This window comes from Cavia porcellus, unplaced genomic scaffold (genome assembly GCF_034190915.1).
Source record: "Cavia porcellus strain 051 isolate PalLab524CR breed Dunkin Hartley unplaced genomic scaffold, mCavPor4.1 scaffold_25, whole genome shotgun sequence".
Lineage (NCBI taxonomy): Eukaryota > Metazoa > Chordata > Mammalia > Rodentia > Caviidae > Cavia > Cavia porcellus.
The window spans coordinates 13,003,979-13,025,970 of NW_026947508.1; the positions used below are offsets into that span (position 1 = coordinate 13,003,979).

The 21,992-nt window shown below is 55.6% G+C and overlaps 1 protein-coding gene across 3 annotated transcripts in view; it reads left to right on the plus strand.

The window, feature by feature from the left end:
- Igsf21 (immunoglobin superfamily member 21) overlaps nucleotides 1-21,992 on the plus strand; it is a 206,051-nt gene that overhangs the window by 117,383 nt on the left and 66,676 nt on the right. For all 3 annotated transcript variants that reach the window (XM_063235612.1, XM_063235613.1, XM_063235614.1), the window contains one exon: nucleotides 20,554-20,675. In XM_063235612.1, the coding sequence (XP_063091682.1) occupies nucleotides 20,554-20,675 (122 nt within the window). The remainder of the gene's footprint in view (nucleotides 1-20,553; nucleotides 20,676-21,992) is intronic.

A 21,992-nucleotide genomic window follows, 5' to 3' on the forward strand; every position in this document is an offset into this window, starting at 1 on the left:
CGTACGGTTCCCTGAGTGGACTCTGCTTCCTCTCTGCCTGTCTCTCGCAACTATAGGGACTTGGTCCCTGCAACCAGCACAGCTCTCTGCCAGACCGAGAAGTCAGCACCCACCTCCCAGGGCCCTGCTGACTGCCCAGCTGGCCGCTGACCGGGCCCCACCGGAGGACAGACACCCTGCAGACGACAGCTACCTCGTGTCATGTGCTTAATGGCATCATGTTTACTCTATTTTCCAGTTTGCTTCAATACAACAAATTTTGCCTTTCCTTCATGGGAAATGCAAGTAAGTCTGTTATTGTTGTTGTTATTGGTCTGTAATCCATTTGCTGGCAAAACTGGGCCTGACCCGAGCCACTCAGTGAGGAGACCCAGGCTGGACCGCGGGGCGGCTATTGATGGTCTTTATTTATCTCACTTAGTGCTGCTGTCCAGATGTTTGCTGCAGAAATATTAATTTGGGTGATTATGGACGGAGCCTCCCTGGACAGTTGTGTTGTAACACACTGAACAAGCCGCAGATTGCCGCGCAGCATAAGCCTGGGGTTGTGGGACACATCTGGAACCAGATGTGGGTTGCAGAATTGGCATCAATATCAAGGGCAGATCCCCAGCCATGTGGGTCCTCCGGGTGCATCACCTGCCTGTCCTAGGAATCATTGCTGCCTCTGTGTGTGTGCACGGAGCTCCAGCTCAGCCCTGCACACCCAGCCTGGACACACACACACACACTCGCTGCACTGCAGACAGCCCCTGCCTTGGGGAGCTGAGCCTGCAAGCCTGCATGCTGCCCACCGCCCCCTCGCCACCCCACTTTGCAGGCAGCTGGAAGGGAAGGTGTCTACCCCATCTATTTGTCTGCTGCCCCCATGCAGAGCTGCAGGCTGAAATCCCTGCTCTGTTTGCAGACTAGACCCTCACAACCAGCCCAGGATCTTAGAACAGAAGTGCACATTTCCCAGGAAAGCGGGTTCCTTCCTTCTTACACCAGAGCAGGCCAGGCCCGGTCATTTGTCTCGGCCCACAGACCTGGGTCCGCTGCTCTTTCCTGCTTAAGGATTTTCTTCTGAGCCAGGAGTTGAAGGGCTTGGAGAGAAAGGTTTTCTGGGATTTGACGGAGCTGTGATGGAGCTTGGGGCTGTGGGAAGAAGTGCCTCTCTATCAGACTGTGCATAGGAGATGGAAATGACCCAGAAATCTATCTTCACAGACTCTGGAATAGCGATGCTATCATGAGTCAATATTTATTGACTGCTCGAAATGTGTCAGGTCTGGTCTAAGCACTTCGCATGAACGGTGTTATCTAGCGCCCATCGCGTCCTGTCAGGTGATATTTCCATTCTCACTGCACAGAAGCAGGGACTGAAGCTCAGAGAAGCTGGAAGGCCCATTCCAGGTCACACAGCCAGTACACACTGGAGTCAGAAGCTGATCCTAGGCCAATGGATGGTAGAGCCCAGATTCTTGACCATGTATATGTGTATCGGTTATCAATTGCCATGATAACACTGTGCAACAAATGAGCCCCAGAGGTATAGGACATTAGTCAGAGAGATGAGCTGGGCAGCTGTGCTCACTGTAAACCTGGAGGTGTCTGGCCTTGCCGGGACTCAGCCCCAGGGGTGACCCAGCCCCACTCCAGGTGTCCAGCGATTCCCAGCAGCCTAGCCCAGCAAATTCTCACAGCCATGGCGAGCCCTGTGGAAATGTGCAGGGTTGCTCGAGGCTTGGTCTTGGGACGGGTGCTGTCACCTCTTCCTATGCACCAGAACACATCCCATGACCAGCCAAGACCCATGGGCAGTGAAGCCCCTAAGGCCTCTGTGGTGTGACACCAAGTGTGGGTACGGATGGGTTGATACATGCAGCTGACTTGTGACTGGGCACATACACATCACAAAGGGGCCTTTGCAGTCCAGGCCAGGGCCTCCTGGGAGAGGAGGGACCGCCTACTGTTGCCATGGATCCCACCATCCCAGGACTCTCCATCCATCTGTCAGAAACATGGCCAGTAGGGACCACGAACTCTGCCTTCAGGAAATCCCAAGACACATGGGCACCCAACTCTACCCGCTGGCAGCTTTGGTGTCACTCTAATAGGAATGAGCTGTCTAACGGTCACACATATGCACAGAATCACAAAACAAAAACCAGTGGTCACCGAGGGCCAGCTGACTGGAGGAGATACAGGCAAGACCAGTCAGCAGGAGGCGTCCTGGAGGAGGCGACTATCAGCCACAACTAGAAAGGCAGAGGGAGCCCCCAGCTAGATGGGGAGAAGGTAGGGGGTCAAGCGTGCTTGGGGCCAGGATGTGGGAGCTGCAACCGTCCCCACAGCAGCCACATGGGGAAGGACACCCCTGAGCTCTGAGAAAGAAACAGGAGAGCAGGAGGCTGGTGGGGACCTCCCTGCAGCTGAGCCCCGGGGTGGTCTCCAATGCCACACTCTCCGAGGGCTCCAGACACAGGATCCCGGGACCCTGCCCGGCTCACTCCTGACAGCTGTGAGAGCTGACCCTGCACCCTGGACCCGCTGGTGCAGATGAATCTGCAGCCCCTGGCAAACCTTTGCCCCTTGTCCATAGAGTTTCACCTGACGACAGCACAGCGCTCAGTCCCAGAGCACCTGCAGTCCCAGAGCAAGCACAGCAGTGATGTCCTGGGCTCGCGAAGCATAGTCACTCTGGCTCCTACGAGGACCATTTGGCTGCTCGGCCTCACTGAATGCATTCTTACTGGGCAGCACCTTGTCTGCATGTTCACTGACTGGTCCCCAGCGCCCAGTACTGTGCCCCGCTGAGAGGCACTGAATCCATGCACCCATGTACAGGGATAGCTGACCCACACTGCCACCTCTGCTCAATCTGTGCAACCTGCGATCATGCACAAGATAATACGCTTCAATCTCACAAAGCGACATTTCCCAGTCCCTTCATTTTATTTGACTTCGACTGATCATTTTACAGGTGAGAACACAGATCTAAAAGGTCAGTGAGTAGTCTCAGGGTTGCAGCCACTGAGTAGCAGATCTGGCCCTGAGACCCAGGGCTCCTAGCCCGCAGCATGGGCCTCTTCTGGCTGGGCATGCAGAGGTGACCCTGAAGCCGCCCCAGCTCAAGCCTAGGCCCCCGGCTCTGCTTTCCTCCTTGGCATATGGTGGATGCCCAGTTGGTGTGAGTACTGTGGGGCTGTGGATGGGGTCCCCCTGAGAAGCAAAGCTGAAGCAGACAGTGGTCCCTGTGACAATCTGGAGGGTCGCTAGCCCCATCCAAGCTCTGGTGTACCTGGTTCTCCTCCAGCCCAGCCGTAGGAGGTCACACAGGCCATGGGCAGAGGATGACTTGTCACCAGGCATGCTAGTGCATGCCTATACTCCCCGCTACTAGGGAGACTGAGACAGGAGGATCATGAGTTCAAGGGTGGCCTGGGCTGTTTAGCAGACTCTGTCTAAAAAATAAAATAATAAAATAAAATACAGGGGCTGGATCTGTATTTCAGTGGTAGAGCACTTGTCTAGCCTGCCTAAGGTCCTGGGTTCCAGTTCTGCAAAAAAGAAAGGAATTTGCCTGTCACAGCTTGCTAAATAAAAGCTAGTTAGTTCCTCTAAAGATCTAGAAGAGGTGGCGATGCAGGAAGAGTGGACCTGCCGAGCTCCTGGTAGGTGCAGGGGAAGCATCGGGCTCCTCAGTGCCCCACAGTTCAGGAGGACCATACAGTTGGCCCTGTGGGTAGGGACCCTGCTTCACACCTCGCAGCGGCCCAGTGTCTGCAGTCTGTCCTCTGCCCATACACTCCGGGGCCATCTCTTTCCTGACCTGGCTATTGTCCTTGGTGTCCCTGCTCCTTGGAGAAACCTCTCCGTGCAGGAAGTCCCCGGGTGGGGTAGGCTGCTTCCTGGGGAGAATGTCCATGAGGACTGGGGAGGGGTTCAGATCCCACCTGGGAGGCAGATCAGGCCTGCAGCAAGTGTGACAACCCAAGGACCACTCGGGCAATAGCTGAGGCTTTGGTGGCTGTGCCTTCTACGTGGACAAAAGCGGCTCAAGACATTCCCAGTCCTGTGTCATGGGGATGCAAAGCCAGTGCTTGGGGAGGAGAAACACATGTCCCTCAATGAATAAGAAACTGGGCACCCTCGTGCCCAAGCACAGGGTCCCTCTCTGCCTGGAAGCTCCCTCTCCTTGCAGAAGTCAGCTTCTCACACCAGACCAGGGTCTCTACTATTGGTCTGATGGCCCTGAGATTAGAGAGTGGGCACACACAGCCAATCCCGCAATCTGATGACCCAACCCCACCCCGTCCCTAGCAGCAAGGAGCCTTCTTGTCCTTCATTGCATCCCCTGACCTCCCTTGGTCTCTGGGATCCCCTGAGAAGGAATCATGGCAAAGATAGTCACTGAGTTGGCAGTGGAGTTTGCTGTGTGACCTCAGGGGGGTCCGCACCCTCTCTGGAGTTCTGTGTCCCTGTACTATAGCTGAGCCTCTCCAGCAGTTCAGAGGCGCCTTCTGGTTCTCTGAGCTCTGCCACGCCTCACCCACAGGGAACCTGCCTGTGACACTGGGCACCGTCCCGCCTTACACCCTCTCCCCTGCTCAGGCAGCCAGGCTCCCGGACAGAGCCAGGCAGGGTCTCTGCCCTCACGTGGCTGCAGCCTCTCCCTGCATCCCAGGCACTGAATAGTTCCCTGCTGGGAACCAGCATTCACACCCCTGCGCCGTCCCTGCCCGGGACCTCGCTGCCTGGATGCCCTGGCTCTTTGGGCCTCAGCTGATTCAGTGAATCTTTATAGAAATCAGTTTCCCGGGTGCAGGTTTGTGGTGCGGAACAGTCACATTCATCCCGGGAGCTGGTCCTCCACCTACCGTACCTGATCCCTCCCACTCCTCCCCGCTCCGCGCCCACCCCAGGTCTCTGCACCTCTGCACAGAGCCTGCCGCCTGCTTCCTATCACCTTTTTTTTTTTTTAACTTTTTATTGGTGCCTTTTAGATATACATAGTGATAACATTCATCATGCATGTGATAAATCTTTTTTTCCCCCATTCAACCCTTTCCCTTCTTTATTTACAAAGCTTTGTTTCCATTCTCCCTTGTTCCCCTTCTCCTTTGAACATTTGCTTCCCAATTCCCAGTATCTATTACACATTTTGGGCCTTATTTACATTTTCAGTTTCTCACACAGAGAAACCACGCACTGTTTGAACATGAGAGTGTCCGATTTATTTCACCATTTTGCTAGAAATGTCTCAAGCTTATCCTTCTTTATGGCAGAGTAGTACTCCATTATATATTTTTTTAAAACCTCCACGTCTTCTTTATCCATTCATTGGTTGATGGGCATTTGGGCTGTCTGCAAGATTTAGCTGTTACAAACTGCTGCGTGTGTCTATCACTGTGGTTTGGTGCTTTTAACTCTTTCGAGAAGATAACAAGAAGAGGAATAGGTGAGTCCAATGGACGCCCTAGTCTTAGTTTTCTGAGGACTCTCCACACTGATTTCCACAGTGGTTGCACCAGTCTGCACTCCCACCCACAGAGGAGCAGACTCTTACCAGCATTTGTTACTGACTGATTTCTTGATAATAGACACTTTCTGGAGTGAGTGGAGTCTCAATGTCATTTTGATTGGCATTTCTCTAATGGCCGGGGACGCTGAACACCCTCCATATCAATTGGCCATTTGTTTTGTCTTTTTGAGACAGGGTCTCTCTGTGCAGTTCTGGCAGGCCTTGAGCTCACTTTGTAGCCCAAGCTGGTCTCGAACTCGCAACGATCCTCCTGCCTCAGCCTCCTGAGTGCTGGAATTACAGGCGTGAGCACCACGCCCAGCCTAAGCCTCCCCTTCAACAAGGGTGAGACGATTCCGACCCTTGCTCTGCACTCTGACCTCTGTGAGTACTTTTTTCCCAGGCCCCAGGTGTTCGGGGAAGGCCGGGCAGAGACAGGGACGTCCTGTGTGACTCATGTCCCTCTGCACCCTCCTGCTTCGTCCTTTAAGAGGGCTCACACCCGGTCTGCCACTGGTTGAGGCCAGGCTCTGACCTTGGCCGCAGAGGTCAGGGCAGGGCAGGGCAGCCAGGCTTGATGACTGGGCTTCCCTTCCCTTCTCCATCGGAGGGCGATGCAGGGCAGGGGCTGCAGAGGCACCTGCATGCCAGGAGCCGCAGAGGTTCACAAGGAAGAAGCCCAGCACCTCTGGACCCTTGGAAGTTGCCAATCACTGTCCGCCCCTCGCATGGGCTGCCTGTGCAACCTGAGACCTCGCAGCGGGTTTTGCAAATCACACATTGCCCTCCCCGCCACAGCCAGGCCTTCGCACTGTAACATTTACCAGCCCGTGGACGTCATTTCCAGGCTTCACTTACCGGTTGGACAGGCGAGGAGAGCCGGACCGCGTCAGGGTGGGAACACGGCCTCCACCCGGAGAGTCTAAAGCTTGGGGAGAAGGTGTCCTAACCCACCTCCCCAAAGGCAGGCAGACAGACAGACAGACAGACAGGCAGAGGGCTGCTCTTCCCCGCCCCGCAGAGGCAGGGCAGAGGATGGCCTGTCACAGGCTCCCCACCGAACACCAAACACCATCCCAGAGCGCTTACATACCTCTACCGACGGGCGGATCACCACCAGCAGTGAGGCCCTGCTCTATCTATCGCTGAGGGCCTGTGACAGCCGCAGTGTCATCTTGACACTGCTGGAACCAGAGAAGGAGGCTGCCCAGAGGCCCCCTGAAACCTCTGCCCACTTCACACCGGGTGGGGAGGAGCCTCTTGCTCCTGGTCCCTCTGGCCCACAAGTCCTCACAAACAGCCGGAGGGACCTTTTAGACACGTTAATCGGGCCAGCCTGCTCCTCGGCTTAGAACACTCTGAGGTCTCCCTGTTGCAGCGAGAATAAAGCGCAGGCTGTCCCCAGCGGCTCTGAAGACCTGGGGGATCCGACGCCCCCCACTTTCCGCCTCGCTCCTCTCACTTCTGCTGTGGCACCCACCTTCTCCTCCCCTCCATGCAGCAAGCTTCACCTGTCACAGGACTGTGCAGCTGCCCTGAGATCTCTTTGTGGCCTTCTCTTCCCTGTGACCTCCCCTGAGCCATGTCCTTCTCTTGACGAAGCTTTCAGTGACGCCTCCTCGGCCCTCAGCACAGCCCCCGGGCCTTGTGCTAACCTCACACCCTGCTTTGACTTGGGATTTCGCTTCACACCAGGATCCCCACCAGAAACCAGGCGCGGCGGCAAACACTTGTAATCCGGCTTAGCGTTCTGGGAGGCTGAGGCAGGAGGATCCCAAGTTCAGCCCAGATTAGACAAGTTAGTGACCTGGTCAGATTCTGGCCCAAAATATACAATACTGAAAATAATGATTATTAGGATGGTGCCTGCCCGCTGACAGTTGGAGCTTGGTTATCTTGTCCATGAAATCCTTGTTCTCTGGGGAGAAGAAAACAAAACACAACCAGATCTATAAAGAAAAGCAAATTATGTTTTTGTTGTTGCTACAATAATACCAAGTGTTCGCTCGGAGCCAGGTAAAGATTTCTTTTAATATAGTGGGTGATTTCTATTGGCCAGCCGTCTTGGAACAGGAGCAAACACTGCATCTCCAGCTTCTCCCCCAGAGTATATAAATCCACCAGATGGGCAGCAGGAATATCTGGGCAACTCTCAAGGGAACCCAAGACAGGACCTGTGCTGTCATCTGTCTGGACTCTGCTAGAGATCAGGACCCACGTCTGGCTGCTGGCCCAAGAGTCTGAACCCCAGCTTCATCACTAGATTGCTGCTGTGTGTCTTAGGGCAGGTGGTTCAACCTCTCTGGTGAGGCACAAATCGGAGTCAGGGACCCAAACAGTTCAACCAGAAGGAGAGAATTATAAGCCATGCAAGTAGGTGCTGGGTCCCTCCTTTCTTTACCCCATGATTGTGCTAGGACTGAGGATATGCACAGGGATGTGAAATAGTCCCATTCCTTGCTGCCTTTTGGTTTACACCCTGGTATGATCTAGCTGCTTACCACAAACCCCAGAAGGGATGCAGCTGCACCTTCCTGCACACTCGATAGCCCTTGTGCCCAGCATGAAGCTTCCTTCTTGTTCTAGCTCTTTAAATAAATCTGGACAGGTGGCATTCAGGGTGCAGACAGAGAAGCATCTGGATTCCCCTGGATATGTTAGGAAAGGGTTTTGAGCTGAGTCACAAAGATGGAGACAGAAACAACCAGACAGGTTTACCTGGGCTCATGGTCTTTGAGGGTTCAGTGCGTGGTCCTTAGCTGCGTACAGGTGTGCATCACAGTGGGAGCACTCCCTCATGTCCAGGAAGCGGAGGAGGCTGGGAGTCCCATTTTCCCCTTCAAGAGATGCTGCTGATCATTGCAGACCTTCCATGAGACTTTGCCCCTTAATGGGAATATGGCCTCCCAAAGGGCCAAGCTGGGGGCCAGCCTTTTGCACATGGGCAAGAGCCAACATCTCCTCATTGTCTGTCTGTTTCTGGCGGACCCTGCCTCACACACCACCCTCCCCTGGTCCATGGCTCTGACTACATGCAAGCTCTTCATCATCATGAGGAAGTCACCCAACACTGCGTGTAGTGGAGGCCAAGACCAAGCATCGGCTGGGTACCCAGGAGCAGGTGGCTGGCAGCTGGTCTAGTCTGCAAGGGTCAGGGAAGCCACCCAGGGGCAGGCAGGGCTGAAAGCCTGGCTCGGCACCAGTCAGCTCGCATAGATGGCAGCCCTGGGCTCCCTCTGTCCCTGTTCCCAGAGCCAAGAAGGAGGACGCTGCCAGCTCCCAGACTCGGGCCTGGGAACTGCCACTTCTGTTGGTCCCATCAGTTAGGGCAGCCACAGAGCATGGGCAGATTCAAAGGGCAAGGGCACAGACCCTGGCTCCGGCATGGGCACGGCAAAGAACGTGGCACCGTCTGTGAGCCAGCACCATCCCTCCTCCCAGTTCTCACCCCTTCTCCATGTGCTGAGAGCTGGGCTCACACACCATTGTCTGGGGCAGTTCTTGCTGTGGGTGGTGCTAATCTGGTCTACACCAGGGTTTTTGGTTTTCAGTGAAGCGACTTTGGACCTGTATGGACTTCCCATGTTGATGGACACTAGCCTCACCACTTCCCGCTGCCACCCTGGGGTCTCCGATCAGGGTTCTTATGGCCCAGGCCAGGATGCTGATACTACAAACCATCCTGATGTCTACCAACCACCTAAAGCATAGCTCTCTCCCCCAGCTTCTAGAAGGAAGTGTTGAACTTGCATCTCAGAGGCAAGACACAGGGGGCATAATCCAGGGGGAGGAACCTAGTCCAAGGGTCCCAGGAGCCCGGATCACAACAACACGGCCTTGAGCTTGAGCAGATCGCCTGGCCCCTGGGCTGCTGCATCTACATCCCACAGGACAAGGGAAGATCCAGGGGCTGATGTCCCCTCAAGTTTGAGGTCCACCTCCTGCATTTGCTTTGGATAAGTCACTGTCACTCAGCAAACTAGCGTCACCATGGAAATCACTTGGGGTTGCTGGGAGGATAAAGGTGGCAATACACAGAGCCCCTTACACACAGAGCCTTCCAGGCAGCACGGTGGACCTCAGAAATACGCTGCCCAGACAGGCAGCCTTCCCTAGGACTACATTCTGTCTGTTTCCATTTCTATGAAATTTTACAAGGAGAAGCAGTGAGAAAAAAATAATCAGAATAAGAGTTGCCTCTGGGTGCCAAGATGGATCGGGGAGGGGCAGAGAGAACTTTCTGGGGGCAGTGGAGATGTTCTGAGTCCTGAGGCGCTTGGGGTCACACAGGTGTTCGCGTTCATCAAAATCAAAAAGTGGCATCCTTGAGATTTGTGCTGTTTGTTGTATGTCAATTTTACCACGAAAGAAGGGGACTACTTGGAAATTAGTACTGAACCCTAAATCTCGGCAGCAGATTTAGAAGCGTACTTTCCACGCTAGCGTGGGATGGTTCTGATGAGGAAGTTTGTCCGTGGGTGCGCAGGCGCATTTTCATCGTAGTGGCCAGGTAGGAGGGCAGCGGCTTTAAAATTCTCTACACTTTTCTGTGTGCTCAAGGTGCTAGACTGAACAACAGGGGGAAAAAAACAGGAAGCCGAAGGACTCAGCTCTTGCTGCAGGGGCCCCAACTGCAAGGTGCAGAGAGCAGAGCTCAGAGGGGCCACCGCATGACTCAGGCCACAAGCCACTGGTGCTGAGTCCGGGGACTCCATTGGCAGCCTGCAGAACGCAGCTCCGATCTGTCCAAGGCACCTGGGCCTCTCTCTCTCAGGCGTCAGCTTGGTTGTCAGCCTCAGCCTCCCTGTGGCCTCCTCATGCTCTGTGGCAGCCCCCTCCTCCACCCGCCTTTCCGTTTTGATGTTCTGCACAGCCCTCTCCCTGTCTGATTCACTCCTCCCACTGTCCTTCATTTGAGTCATTGTCTGTCTCCTCCCCTTAGAATATAGACTGCAGGAGAAGAGGGACGCTCCTTGGCACGGCCGCATCCTTTGCTCTAAAAAACGCAAGCTCTGGAACGTGGTCAGGACACACCACGTCTTTGTCTAGTGAAAAGTAAAACTCCACAGTGCTGTAGGTTCTGCACCCCCCTCATGTGGAGAATTCTGGCCCCCACGATTGCTAGAACCTTTTCCTCACAGTGGCCAGCAGGAGGAGAGCTCAGAGGACAGCTGTCCCCATTGCACTGGACACATGGACATCTGAGGTCCAGAGAACGATGCAAGTTTCCGTGATGGAGCTCGTGGGCAAGTGCTCACCCCTCAAAGCAAACGGCAGATGGAGACAGGCAGGGGCTGGAGCAGGCTGCTCAGAGGCCGCAGTCGGGTCTGCTGGTGGCCGATCCTCATGCAGACCCGGCTGTCTGCAGAGCCCCTGAGCGTGGTACCCAGGGGGACTGGCTCGGCGAGGTCCCTCCCTGAGGACTGGAAGCCTCTCCTGCCCATCTTGGACAGCCAGCCTGGCTCACGCAGGGTTGCTGTCCCCGTGATGAGCATTTGCTTGACACAACCTGTCTGCCTGGTTGTGCTCATCTTGCAGGATTAGCCTGATGTCCGAGTGCCGAGTGTGACCACAGGGGACATCATAGAGCATGTCACAGGCAGGGATCCGAGCCCAAGCCTCCCACACAGATATACAGGTCCTGTGATTAGCCAGGCCTCAGCCAGGTCCCCACATCCCCCAACACCTGCCCAGCCTGCTGCTGGGAGCCAAAATCCAGTTTAAAGCTCCAGTAGGGAGCCCAGGAACATGGTCTCTCTCAGTCACCAGTGCCTCGTCCCAAGTCCAGGCCAGTCTCGCCCCTGGATCTGTAGTGTACATCACAATTGAGGGCAGCTGCCAAGCCTCCAGCATCTGCCACTCCCCTGCCCGAAGCCTTCACCGATCCCCCTCCAATAAAATAACAGGGATCATAACACCTGCTGTGTGGAGCATTTCACAGCTGCTGATGAGAGCTCTGGATTCTAGAGCCCAGGCCAGGCAACCCCCCAGCCCTTAACCTGGAAGAAACCAGCACATCCTCCAGCCCCCCTCCGACGTGCTGCTGCTGCTCACCCAGTTTACAGATGAGGAAATTGAGGCAGGGAGACAGGAGATCTGGAACTGGACTTGAACCTCCTGAACCTATCGGCTGCCCAGCACAGCTCTGCGATGTGAAACCACTGGGCCTGCCAGTCCTGAGTGTGGCTCTGCCCACGCCCTGTCCCCAAGGCTCCCAGCTAGAGCCCACTGTTGCTGACCTGTCCTTTCTGAGAGCCCTTTAGACCAAGGCCAGGCCTCGTGTACCCCTCTGCTGGTGAGCCTGCCCCCCAGAAGCGCTGAATGAATGTATGAATGAGAAGCCAGTCACTTGGAATGGGGAATTGAAGGCTAGAGCAGCAAACGGGTGACCCCCTCCCTCCTCCTTCCTGCCCCACCCCTTCTGGAGCCTGATGGAAGAGTGGCTTTGGCTACGTGGGGAGTGACCGCCTCATTTGCTCTCTTTGGGGGAGTCCACGTGACCCTGGAGCCTGGCCACTGGTGGCCCCCGCGGAAAGCTGCTGATTGGCCCTGGAGGAGTGATCCTGGTGGTTTGAGGCAGTGTCTCCTGACCCCCAACCCCTGCATCCCACTGACTCCAGGGACTTGTTTAAAATGCAAAATCCAGATGCCACCCAGAGCCAGCTGAGCCGAACCTCCAGAGAGGGCTTCCAGGAAAGGGATATTTTCACACCCACCCGTGACACTGTGCTGTGCATGGGAGTGAGGGTGGCTGGCACTGACCAGGTCCTGCCCTCCGTCCTGTTTCTTGCCAACTAGTCCAGCAGTGGGGGAGGGGTGCAAGGAGGTGAGGAGGGGCCTCAGAACATTTCTGCTGTGTCTGTGGACTCGCCATGTGTGGGAGATGGCAAGGGAGTGGGTGGGGGCCTGATGCTTCTCCCACCTGGTGGGCACATCTCGGGGTTGTCAGAAATGTGCTTCCCCCCACTCACCGAGGCTGTTACCTGGACCCCGGCCTGGGACAGGATGTGTCAGCTGGGCCACAGCTATGGGTACAGACACTGCACACACCATGGGCCCACAGGAGCACACAGCCCCCGACACACATGCACGGTCCTCAGGCTCCTACCGTGCAGACATCCAGAGCTGCAAGTGAGCATTCTCACTGGTTCTTTGCTTTACACACACACACGCACACACACACGCACACAGGAAGCTCAGAAACACACCTCGTCCCTACTGACACCCCACACCCCTCACCACACGCTCCCTAGCCCCGCTCACACCTGCCTGAGCACCTGCCCAAGTGTGGTGCGCAGGGCTCATGAGAAGCCGGCAGCCGCTCATCAGCTGCCACTCCCTGCCAGGCCCCATCCCGAGGCCGCTGTCTGCCATCGCACGGTAACCAGATGAGACAAGGCAATTTATGACACCAGCTGTCTCTGTCAAAACCAGATCTCCCACACACAACCGGGGAAGCCAATTACCCCACGCCCAGCCGGGCCAGAAACCAGAACTCACAGGGGAGCCACAGGAGGACTGGCATCCGGCCACCCGGAGAGGTGGGTGGCACCTAACTTGAGGATTTGCCCCTTCTTCTTGTCCTGAGGTATCAGGCACACTTTCCCCCGTTTCTCTCTGTGTGTGGCTGCACCTCTGGTCCAGCCCCCAGGCCAGGAGCTGCAACAGCAGCTCCAGGGTGGGTAGCAGGTGGGAGGGGAGGTTTGGGGGAAGAGTGGTCCAGGGTCGCCATGGCAACAAGACAGACAAGAACTCTGAGATCTGTCCCATCACTGTCCCCTGCCTCCCCGTACCCCCATTCTTCTCACCTCCCCCCTGAGCATCCCTGCCTAGATTTCCTCCCACCTAGAACACACTCTCCCCTCTTTACTCCTCTCTGAACTCCCTGATAAGACTCAGGTTCAAATCTCGGCTTCACCAGGTGCCAGCTGGGCAGCCCGGGCAGATAGCACTCCTTTTCTGCCTGTAATTTGCACATCCAGCCCTACCGGAAGACGCAGGAAGTGTACGCTTCAGAAATGGCAGTTTCCCCCTGTCCTCGCTGCTGGGTGTGCAGCCCCTTCCAGCACTGGCCCAGCTCGGGAGGATGACCAGCCCCCAGCCTCACACAGCCACGGATGGCTCAGGGCACAGCCCTGGGGTGAATGACCTAAGTAACCCCTTTACGCAGCCTCATTGACCCGATGGGCCTTGGGCCCGGGACCTGGGGAGAACTTGCTCAGAGTCGTTGCTGAGTGTCTGGACGGAGGGCAGGTCCACTAACATGCACTTGTACCCGTTCCTGTGCCAGACTCGTGGAGTTGCATGAGATAGGAAAGAACGTCCGGCCAATGGCTGGCATAGTGGAAGTTTCCAGAAAGGTTCTCTGTCCCCTTCCACAGTGTGGGAACGGAGATATAAATCTGCATTCATCAGAGTGTCCACTTCCCTTTATGGGTTACAGGACACTTCCCCCCATCTCTTTGTCCCTTGCAGCATTTCTAACGCTGTGGACATCAGCTCAATCAGCAAACCTCATTTTACAGATGAGAAAACTGAGGCTCAGAGCCCGCCCACTGGTGATTTGCCTGACGACCCAGAGCCAGGGAGGGAAGTGCTCACCATGGAACTGATTATCCTCAAGCTCAGTGAGGTGCCTGCTTGACATCTGTCACCTGCATTGTCTAAGGCAGTGCCCCACCAGGCCTATAAGCCAGGCAACATGGTTGCCCATTTACAGCCAGAAGCACGACTGCCTATGCTGGGATTTGAACCCGTGCCCAGCTGATGCAAGTGTCCTGGGGCCACTGGCAAATCTGTAGCCAATCAGTTCATTAAAACCCATCTTGCAAACACTCCCAGACCCAGAGGCCTCAGCTGCTCCGTTTCTAGGAGAGCAAATTCCTTCCCGGCTGGAGAGGAGTTGGGATGATGCAGGCAGGCAATTTAAACAGCTCTAGCAAAAGCAGCACTTTCCTTTCTGCCACGATTACACTTCCCAGCCGAGGCGGGATCGGCCCGTAAGTGGGATATCAAGTTTATTACAGCTATTTTCAACCTATAATTGGTTTTGTGGAACACAAAGGGAAGGAGGTTGGGGTTGTAAGAAGGTGATTCTCTCCTCCTTCCCTTTCTTTTTCTTCCCTTTTTCAGATAACAGCACCCAGGGATGTGGGTGAGGCAGCCAGAGTTGGAGACTTATTTGTTTTTCAAATTAAAATGCACCTGCCTGGCCAGCAGGTTCTCATGCTGCTGGCTGGGCCAAGTCCATTGGCCACATTCTAGTGGCTCCATTGGGAAAATTTCCAGGCCTGGCTGCAGCTGGTGGGGAGCAGCCGGCCCTGTGATGGGGTCCTGCACCCTGGAGCAGGTAATCAGGTAGGGCTGACAGTTTAGAACCAGCACAAGGTGGCCCAGGGGGGCAAAGAGTTCTCTGGGTAGTCACCATGCTCCAACTGACTCATGGAACATTTAGGGAAACTGAGGCTCAGAGACAGAGACAACCTTGTGGGTTCAGAGCCCAACTTGGGGCCTCTCAGAAATTTCTACACAGCAAAGCTGATCATTTGGGAAATCTGTGGGAGAGATGCCATCAGGGCAGGGAGGAACTGTGCACCAACTGTGTGTGTGCCACCCAGCCCTGCCACCACCAATAGCGAACAGAGTCTCATAGAACTACATGAGTTTATCATTTCAAAGTAATATCTAGCATGTAGTAAGCACTCAGTTCATTACCACAATGTCCGCTTCTTTGGGACTTGACTTTGTCCAACTGTAGTTACTAATGATCAACCCTGCTTCAAACGTATTAAATGGGAAAATCTAAAACTATTCATATACTTTAAATTGCTTGCTGTTGCACATAATGTAATGAAACCTCACGCCATCCCCGTCCTATCCACCTGGGACTTGAATCATTTATTTTTCCAGAGTATCTACACTGTATATCCTACTCTCCTGTTAGTCACTTACCAGCCAATTTGATTATCAGATAGATTGTTGTCTACATGCATGCATGCATGTCGCATGTAAGAGAGAGAGGGAGGAAAGGAGGGAGAGAGGACAGTCACATAACTTTTATTATGGTACTTTTTTAGTATTAGTTGTTGCTGTTAATTTCTTACTATGCCTAATTTGTAAATTCAACTTGATCATAGTAAATACACAGAAAAGCCATCATCTCTGTGGAGCTTAGTACTCTGTTTTCAGGTATCCACTGAGTCTTGCAGTGCATCCCCTAGAGTAAGGGGCTGCCTGTGTGCTGCTACCATGGCTGGGCACCCGGCCATGCGCTGGGCTCTCTGTTGCTGTGTGCCTGCCTCTAATGCTCTCCACAGGACCCTTGCAGAGGGGTGATGGTTCCCATTTTGCAGCTGCAGAAACTAAAGCACAGAGACATCCACAAGGTCACACAGACCTCAACTAAGAGTGACAGCAGGGGTGTAAAGCGGGGGCCGTGTGACCCCCCAAAGCCTCTGCAGGTCCCATCACACCAGGCTCCACGTACCCCCCACCCTAGAGGCGCCTCACTCCCTACGGGTCATGCGGATGGCTTGGTGCCACAGTACACGTTCAGGAAGGTCACCGTCACTCTCTTGGACTTAGTTTTTTAAAAGTGGTTATGCAGGGGCTGACCCTGCTGGCTCCTGGAAGAGCATTACCTCACAGATGGTCTGAAGCCGCATCAGGCTGTGCCAGGCTGCTGGGACGGGAGATCCCAGGCACCCTGGTGCCAGGGCAGCAGGCTGTCCTGGGCTCGTCCACACAGCAGGAGAGCAAGAGCTCCCAGGATGGGTAAGGACACCACCCGGTCCCCCAGTGTTTATCCTTCAGCCTGCAAATAGTCATCACCTGAGTACCCTGGGTGGACAGGCTCTGGGGACTGAGTAAGGAAGGGACAGATACAGATACTGCCCTCACAGTGTCCTACGTTTGCATCCAAGGGCGAATTTACTTATTTGATAAGAATCTGTTCAGTGAATGAACAAAATCATCTCCGAAGCTTCTCTCCTTCTGTAGGTGGGAGACCCCACCTGTCCCGGGGCTGGCTCACTGGACAGCAGCTTCTTTTCCACGCTGCTTCACTGATGTGTGTCTGCCAGGTCACACCCCCTGTAGGACTGGGGGAGCACCTCGGGGCTGCAGGACCGTGCACCTCCAGTACTGGCGCAGAGCCCCCTTGGGCTGTCTTAGTGGAGGATGGAGGAAGCCAGTCCAGCTTCATCCTCAAAAGCCTCCACAGGTGGGAGGAGCCAGCACTCTGAAAAGCTTCCTGTGCCAGCAGGAAGCCCTCCCGATGGCCCTTCCTCCAGAGAAATTCCTGGCTTCTCCAGGAGCGCACCTGTCACTGCAGCCAGCATCACCCGATGCTGTGATCTTTCACTGACTGTGAACTGGCACCTCCCCACCAGACCCTGAGTCGGGCGAGCTGGGCTGCAGGCACCACTACAATCATTTCTTCCTCTGTCCTGCGGCTCAGAACTACACCTGCACAACTCGTGCCTGGAGAGAAATTTCCAGAATTAAAGAGCTAGTGTCCTCCAGCCCATGCTCTACCTGGCCCACTGTACCCTCTGCCCGTATCCTGTGATCCCTGCCCCCACCCATCCTCTGTTGTAAGGCCTCCTCCCAGCAGGAGCAAACAGCTGGGTGTGGTGGTGCACATCTGTAATCCCAGCACTCTGAGAAGCTGAGGCAGGAGGATTGTAAATTAGAACCCAGCTTAGGGAACTTAGTGAGATCCTGTCTCGAAATAAAAATTAAAAACAGGACTGGGGCTAGAGCTCAGTGTGAAGGTCCTGGGTTTAATCCCCAGTAATCTCTCCCAACAAAAGTCACTCACCGATCGGCCTGTGTCTCCGTTTCCCATCCGCTGGGAGCAGCGGGGAGCTGAAGGCCAGGCCACGGTGGTGCCTGTTTCCAGGTGTCCTCCTGCCTTTGAGATCAGCGTCCCTGGCGTCCCAGGCGGGTGCATTGAAGCAGTTTCTCAATCCCCGAGCTGATAGTGGGACCCCAGACACAGCCCCAGAGAAAAAGATGTAAATAAAACCAAAGAAACTAGCCTCGTCCTTGAAACTCCCCTGTCCCTCAGCGTGAAATAGCGATTTACGACTCAAATAATTCTTCCGTGCTTCACCCGGGGTGAGTGGGTGCGCGGGCCGATGTGTGGGTGCGGGTGTATTTCCCTAGTAATAAAACCCTCAGTCCCGGCGAATAAATTTGAGGAGACAGTTTTACTGACAGAGTTTTTTCTCCTTTGTGTAATAAAAAAAATGGAGTGAAATTTGGGATCGGGGCGGTAAGGGCTGCTGTACTTTAGCAGCCACACCTGAAGCAGGGCGCAGGGTGGGTGCGGTGAGGCGGGCAGTGTGGATTCCGCTTCACGCACGCCCTCTCCTCCACATCAGGAGCCCCCAAGAGGAGGGGAGGCTGGGCTCTGGACTCCCTCCCTGGCCTGGCGGGACAGCCGGGAGCCCTGCCCCCGGAGCCAGAGCCGTCACTCAGCTCCTCCAGGCCTCAGTTTTACCATCTGTCAAATGGGAAGACTGTCTTCTATTCTGCTTCATTCCCGGGGGCCACACAGTGCAGTGGGGTTAAACGGGGTTTAACCATGGCCTGTGGGCAGCAGAGTCACACAGTTCTGGGGAGACTGCCATCTGTGTCGTAAGATGGTCAGCAGCAGCCCAGCCTCTGTCGGCTCATGCCAGGATCCTTCCTCCCAGCTGTGACAACCAAAATTGTCTCCAGAACTTGCTAGACATCCCCGAGTAGGAAAAGGAGACAGAACTGTCCTCCAGATGCAGTCCTGGATGAAAGGTACTTTGCTGTCTCTAAAGGGCCAGGTAAATGTCAGTAGAGCAGGCGTGGTGGCACATGTCTGTAATCCCAGCACTCTGGGAAGCTGAGGCAGGAGGACTGCAAATTAAAGGCCCAGCCGGGGCTGCTCAATGAGATTCCATCTCAAAATAACAAAAAACGGCCAAAGATGTCCCTCAGGGTGAAGGAAACAAACAAAAAGAGAATTCTGAGGTGCAGGAAGGGGTCCTGCAGAGGGAGCCCATGTGGGGACGTGGAGAGGCGAGTCCAGGCCTCTTCTCACCCGAACCCTGCACCAGGCCGGGCACCGCCAGCTCTGGGCTCTCTGCGGGTCTCACACACTGCAGACACGACTGGGGGTTTAGGGTAGGGGGACTTAGGGTGAGGCCAGTGTGGAGCCCACATCCCTCTGGCCTGCCGGGCTCCTCACGCTCCTGCAGAACCTGGGCTGGCTGCAGACGGGTGAGGGCAGGAGTCTTGGGTGGTTCCCTGCTCCCGAAGCCCGGATGGCCCGGGCAGAGGTGAGAGGAGCTGGCTCCTCCGAGGGCAGGAACACCTATCTCAGGAACCCCCTCCTCCTCCTCCTCCTCCTAATCGTCCTCTTCCTCCCCCTCCTCCTCCTCCTCCTCTTCCTCCTCCATGGCTCCTCGGGGTCCTGGGCTCAGAGGCTGCACTGTCCTCCTAACTGCTCCAGAATGAGGGCGGCCTCCTTGCTGCCCAGGGATGGGCACCTGCACAGATGTGGCCCATGCCTGACACACAGCTGGTGCTTATTAACTGCGGGCAGGACTGCCCCGACCAGTGTTCCCTAAGTCACCTGGGCGTATGTCCTTCAAGTCTGCATGTGGGCAGATGCGTCAGAGGAGGCCAGCAGTGGGCCAGGTCCTGGGTGGCCAGCCCGCCCCTTGGAGAAACCTGGAGAAACCGGTGTCTCCAAGGCCTCTCCCAGCCCCCGCCCCCAGCCTCCCCCCCAGACACGGAGTTAATTCCACTTCTGCTGGCCCAGGCATGAGGCCTCCCAGCGCAGGCTGTTAGCACGAAGCCCAGCTGAGCGAGGAGAGAGGCCCCGAGCTCCCGAGCTCCAGTCTATAATAGAGTTGCTGAGACAAGCGGAAAGCCGCAGCCGCAGCCGGGTAAACAGATAAATAATTGAAACAGTGACAACACATACCTTGCTGCTTTGTGGAGTAACACTTTCATTAGCGGAAGGCAGCGCAGGCTTGTGGAGGCGGCAGGGGCGGCCGAACCCCAGGCTTGGACCTGGCTCTGCACCAGCTGGGAACAGCTGGATGTCTGAGCAAACAGCACACCTCGCGTCCCATCCCCTCCGTCCTGGCCGGTCCCTAAGACAGCCACACAGCCCCACCACACGCTGACCCCCCTCTCCACCCAGCACCCCTGCACCGTCCTCCCCCTAGGGAGGAGGATTGTAAACAGGATCCTCCTGGTCTCTGCCACCGTGGCCTTCAGTGGAAGCTGCAGGCCCCTTCTCCGTGCCTCTGTGAGCCCACACATGCTGCCTCCTGCCCCTGCCCTCTCATTCCTGTCCCTTCTGCTCCAGGCACCTGACACAGTCACCTGTTTGCTGCTGCTCTGTCCTGTCTCAGGGCCTGCCCCGTCCCCCAAGAGTACAGTGAGACCTCTACTCTTCCTGCAAAAGCAACTTAAACCTCACTTCTTCCAGGAAGCCCTCAGTGATGACCCCTCTCCAGAGGGGGGCTGTCCCTGCTCTGGGCTCTCTTGCCATTCCGAGCGCCCTCTGAGAATTTATCAGGCATTATAACAAATGAGCTGGTTGTCTCTCTGTGAGACCTTTGCACCATGATTGTTCCCTGGTCCTCATCTCCTCCCCGTTCTGGTCCAGGCTGCTCTGTAGTTCCTTGCCTTTGAGGGATGAGGGTCTGACATCAGGCTGTGGCCTGCACTGCAAACCCCACTTGAATGGCTCTAGTCCTGCCCTGGGGTCCCCCAGTGCTCCGGGTCGCTGGTCCTCAGTGGGATGCTCAGGGCTCCAGGAGGAGCCAATCTGCTCCTTCATGGCTACAGGCATCGGAAGTCCTTTCCTGCCCTTCCCTTCTGAGTCCCGTCCATGGCATGACCCACAGTGGCAGTGCCCACCGTTCTGAGTAGCCAGCTCTAATAATGGTGGTGATGCCTCCCCCAGTGGTGTCAGGAGCCGGGGCTGGGCGCTGTCCTGGGGAAGGGACAATGGGACAGCCAAGCTCACCTGCAGTGTTCTGTGCTCTTGGCAGGTGACTGACGGTGGCACCATCAAGCAGAAGATCTTCACGTTCGACGCCATGTTCTCCACCAACTACTCGCACATGGAGAGCTACCGCCGGCGGGAGGACCTGGTGTACCAGTCCACCGTGAGGTGAGTGAGAGATGGCTGGTGGGCGGGTCTGCGAGGGTGCTTGTCCAGCAGGGCCGTACCCCCGCCACAACTGCTCCTCAGCCTCCTCCAGCAGCACTGCCAGGCAGGCTTCCCAAACCCACCCACATGCTCTAGAAAGATGGCAGTCCTACTTCATTCCTGTGACCCATTCCGCACATGGGTCCATCTTCCTAAAGGACCTTTGTCCCTTTGGTCACCTGGTAAACTCCTCATCAACCTTCAGAACCCTACACATGCAGGTCCTTGTATGGGTCACCTCCCTTGGCCAGATCCTTATCCCAGCAAAACCAGTCCTGGGGCTGGATGGCTGCAGCTCCCCAGTAACTACCCCTCGACCAGAGGGCGCTGCACAGATGGAGATATTGCACCCCTGTGTTAATGGTACACAACTTTTGCTTGAATGCGTGTGTGCACACACAGGCTCATTCACAAGTGTTTTGCCTGCCGCCCAGGTGCAAAGTATTAGTCTGGAGGCTGGAGACCTGGCTGTAGCAGGCCCACTATGTCCCTGGTGACAGCCCACGCAATGTGCACTGTCACGATGGCTTTGTGGGGCCAGTGCCCCCCTCACTTAGCACCCCTAGCTCTTGGCCTGGCAGTCAGCACCCAGAAGTCTGCAAAATGAGTGGCTGACCCCGAAGACACTGATGACGTTTTGGGGACAGCGAAATGGGTGCTGCATGGGACAGAAAGATCACAAAGGGTGTGCACAGCCCCACAGCCCTGCACAGGGACCGTGCCATGGTCCCTGCCTCTCCTGGAGGGAGCTGCTAGGGCCAGGAGGGGCCTGCAGGTGGGGGCGGGCGAGTGGTGGCACTGATGCCTCCTCCATCAGGTTAGGATCTCTCCAGGTCCCGCTTTCCAAAATCAGCCGGGACATCTTAAAATATTAACATGAAAGACAAGCAGATTACAATCAAGATGGGAAAAGAGAAAACAACTCATTTTGGAAATGAAATTTACTATTCTTGGAACCAGATACATATATATCTGGTTAATATATAATTTTGTAGCAAGTGAGCTCCCAGAGGGTCTCTATGCTTCCCAGAGCCCCAGCACCCTGTATGGTAATTGTGACCTCCGGGGAGCCCCAGCCTGACCCATCTCGTCCTGCCGAATCTGCCTCTCCTGTCCCAAACCAGGCTTCCCTGATTCCTTGGCTCAGATTCCCCAGTGGAGAAGGCAACCCAGAGAGCTCCCTGGACTTCCGGTGCCCTGCTGACTCCTGCTCCCTGGCTCATCCAGAGCATGACGGCTGGGTGCTGTGCCCAGAGACCTGGGTTCAAATTCCGGCTC